The sequence below is a fragment of the Chiloscyllium plagiosum genome, chromosome 17 (assembly GCF_004010195.1).
Source record: "Chiloscyllium plagiosum isolate BGI_BamShark_2017 chromosome 17, ASM401019v2, whole genome shotgun sequence".
Taxonomy (NCBI): domain Eukaryota; kingdom Metazoa; phylum Chordata; class Chondrichthyes; order Orectolobiformes; family Hemiscylliidae; genus Chiloscyllium; species Chiloscyllium plagiosum.
Window position 1 is genome coordinate 1,469,703 of NC_057726.1, and position 3,427 is coordinate 1,473,129.

At 44.0% G+C, this 3,427-nt stretch overlaps 1 protein-coding gene across 1 annotated transcript in view; it reads left to right on the forward strand.

Moving 5' to 3' along the window:
- The window catches only part of galns (galactosamine (N-acetyl)-6-sulfatase), a 154,114-nt gene that overhangs the window by 44,261 nt on the left and 106,426 nt on the right, over window positions 1-3,427 (forward strand). Inside the window, exon 6 of the mRNA XM_043706485.1 lies at window positions 1,762-1,865. Within this exon, the coding sequence (XP_043562420.1) occupies window positions 1,762-1,865 (104 nt within the window). The remainder of the gene's footprint in view (window positions 1-1,761; window positions 1,866-3,427) is intronic.

Sequence of the window (3,427 nt, forward strand, 5' to 3'; positions counted from 1 at the left end):
TTACGAGGGGGCATAGCTTTAAATTAAGGGGTGGTAGGTATAGGACAGATGTTCGGGGTAGATTCTTTACTCAGCGAGTCGTGAGTTCATGGAATGCCCTGCCAGTAGCAGTGGTGGACTCTCCCACTTTATGGGCATTTAAACGGGCATTAGATAGGCATATGGAGGATAGTGGGCTAGTGTAGGTTAGGTGGGCTTGGATCGGCGCAACATCGAGGGCCAAAGGGCCTGTACTGCGCTGTATTTTTCTATGTTCTATGTTCTATCTAAGAGATGTAATCTTCTCCTTATCTAAAAACACATCTTTCAGCCCTGCCAATCCTCAAAACCAAATTGCAATCTGCCACCTTCAACAACCTCTCAATTCTCAAACATCACCACCCTTGGCCGTCAGTAATCTCCTGTACAAGGCTTCTGCTGCCCATGTGCAAGTGTGCCGCAGAAGTTTGGTCAGGATAGTCTGTGTCTCTTAAGAGCTCTGCTTTAATTTAAAAATCTTATCCTTCTTTTCAAATCATTTTACAGCCTCACCATTCCCTACCTCTACCTTTTTTAGTATCTTTCTTTCTTTTATTTCTTCCCTCACAAGTACTGTGGATGTACCTACGAGAGATGGTGTGGTCCTGCAAAAGCACAGCCGGTCAGGCAGCATCCAAAAAGCAGGAGAATCGGAGTTTTGGGCATTAGCCCTTCATCAGGAATTCATCAAGAATTCCTGATGAAGTGCTTCTGCCCGAAACGTCGATTGTCCTGCTCCTCGGATACTGCTGACCTGGTGTGCTTTTCCAGCACCACACTCTCGACTCTGATCTCCAGCATTTGCAGTCCTCACTTTCTCCTATGAGAGAAGATGCAAAACTTGATCTACTCTTGGAATATAAGGCAGGGCAGGTGACTGAGGTGTCAGTAGGGGAGCACTTTTGGACCAGTCACCATAATTCTATTAGTTTTAAAATAGTGGTGGAAAAGGGTAGACCAGATCGAAAAGTTGATATTCGCAGATAAAGAGATGGCTGGAAAATGGGAAGCCTTCAAATGTGAGATAATGAGAGTCCAGAGACAGTATATTCCTGTCAGGGTGAAAGGAAAGGTTGGTAGATATAGGGACTGCTGGATGGTTAGAGAAATTGAGGTTTTGGTTAAGAAAAAGAAGGAAGCATATGTCAGGTGTAGACAGAAGAGATAGAGTGAATCCTCGGAAGAGTATAAAGGTAGTAGGCATATACCTAAGAGGGAAATCAAGAGGGCAAAAAGGGGACATGAGATAGCTTTGGCACATAGGGTTAAGGATAATCCAAAGGGTTTTTTTATAAAAACATTAAGGATAACAGGGTAACTAGGGCGAAAATAGGGCCCCTCAAAGATCAGCAAGGCGGCCTATGTGAGGAGCCGCAGGGTTGGGAAAGATACTAAATGAGTATTTTGCATCATTGTTTACTGTGGAGAAGGACATGGAAGATATAGAATGTGAGGAAATAGATGGTGACATCTTGAAAAATGTCCATATTACAGAGGAGGAGGCACTGGATGTCTTGAAACGCATAAAAGTGGAAAATTCCCCAGGACCTGATCAGGTGTACCCTAGAACTCTGTGGGAAGCTAGGGAAGTGATTGCTGGGCCCCTTGCTGAGGTATTTGTATCATCTGTAGATAGTCACAGCACTCAAGGATGTTACATGAAAACAATTATTACTATCAATGTGTCAGCAGCTAAAGTGGTTATCCTGCAGTTAGTTTATGTTGAGATTTGTTTTGCTGTAGGTGGGAGTAATGGTCCGTTCTTGTGTGGAAAGGAGACAACATTTGAAGGAGGAATGCGGGAGCCTGCAATTGCCTGGTGGCCAGGACGTATACCTGCTGGACAGGTGAGCATCTCTTCATCAGATGGGAGCAAAGTTACTGTGATCTCTGTAATTTAGGGTCACTCCAATTTGTGATTGTACCAAGGGGTGTCCTGACAGAGATCTTTAAATTATGAAAGCTGATTGATTTTAGGGTAAATCACTGTAAGTGTAAAGTGATAAAGTATGAAACGTTCTCCTGCAGGGAGCAAGCGAAAGTGGGTGCTGCAGATGCAGGAGATTAGAGTCAAGATTAGAGTAGTGCTGGAAAAGCACAGCAGGTCAGGCAGCATTCAAGGAGCAGGAAAATCGACATTTCAGGCAATTCCTGATGAAGGGCTTTTACCCGAAATGTCGATTTCTCTGCTTCTCAGATGCTGCCTGACCTGCTGTGCTTTTCCAGCACCACTCAAATCCCACAGGGATTAGTTGAAGCAGATAGCATAGACTGAGGAAACTGAATAAACATAGCGAAAGAAATAAATAGAGAAATGTGTTGATGGGGTAAGATGAAATGGGGTGCATAGATAGTCGTGGAGAATAAACAATGAGGGAACCTGTTGGCCTGAATGGCTTTCATCTGTGCTGTAAAATTCTGAGATATATTCGGGGCTAGAGCTTGAGGAGGAGCGGTTGTGGGGAATGGGTGTTAGGTCTGGGGAGTAAAAGGCAGGTTTTGGTCTGGGACATAGTTCTGAACTATTAAGATGCATTTTAATTCCAGTGAGAGAGGGAGTGCAATGAATTTTTTGTTGACCTGCTGAGAAACAACAGCTGCAGCTGATAACAATATCTGTTCAGGACTTGTTCCACTGCCTCATGTAATTGAGCTTTAATGTACCACTGTGTCAAGGAGGCAGCAGAGAAGAGTCTGGTCTAATCTGAAACAAGCTGATGACAGGGAAAAGCTGCAGCAGCTGCTGGATGCAGATGAAAATCAGTAAAGATGTGAGTGGAGAGTTGGAACAATTGTGAACTGAGAATTGGTATCTGCCCAGCAAGTGTCACCATCCTCAGACTCTGACTAACTGGGTAACTTGTGCAGAGCTTCACAGCAGGCTCTTTGTCTTCCAGATGAGAGCACTGACTGAAGTTTAATCCTCTCAGGAAACATTTGATCTGCTCCTGTCATTTTTCCAGATTATGAAATGATAAGGACTGATTATGGATAGTCAGCATGTCTTTGTGCATGGGAAATCATATCTCACAAACTTGATTGAGTTTTTTGAAGAAGTAACAAAGAGGATTGATGAGGGCAGAGCAGTAGCTGTGATCTATATGGACTTCAGTAAGGCGTTCGACAAGGTTCCCCGTGGGAGACTGATTAGCAAGGTTAGATCTCATGGAATACAGGGAGAACTAGCCATTTGGATACAGAACTGGCTCAAAGGTAGAGGGTAGTGGTGGAGGGTTGTTTTTCAGACTGGAGGCCTGTGACCAGTGGAGTGCCACAAGGATCGGTACTGGATCCTCTACTTTTTATCATTTCCATAAATGACTTGGATGCGAACATAAGAGGTACAGTTAGTAAATTTGCAGATGACACCAAAATTGGAGGTGTAGTGGACAGCGAAGAGGGTTACCTC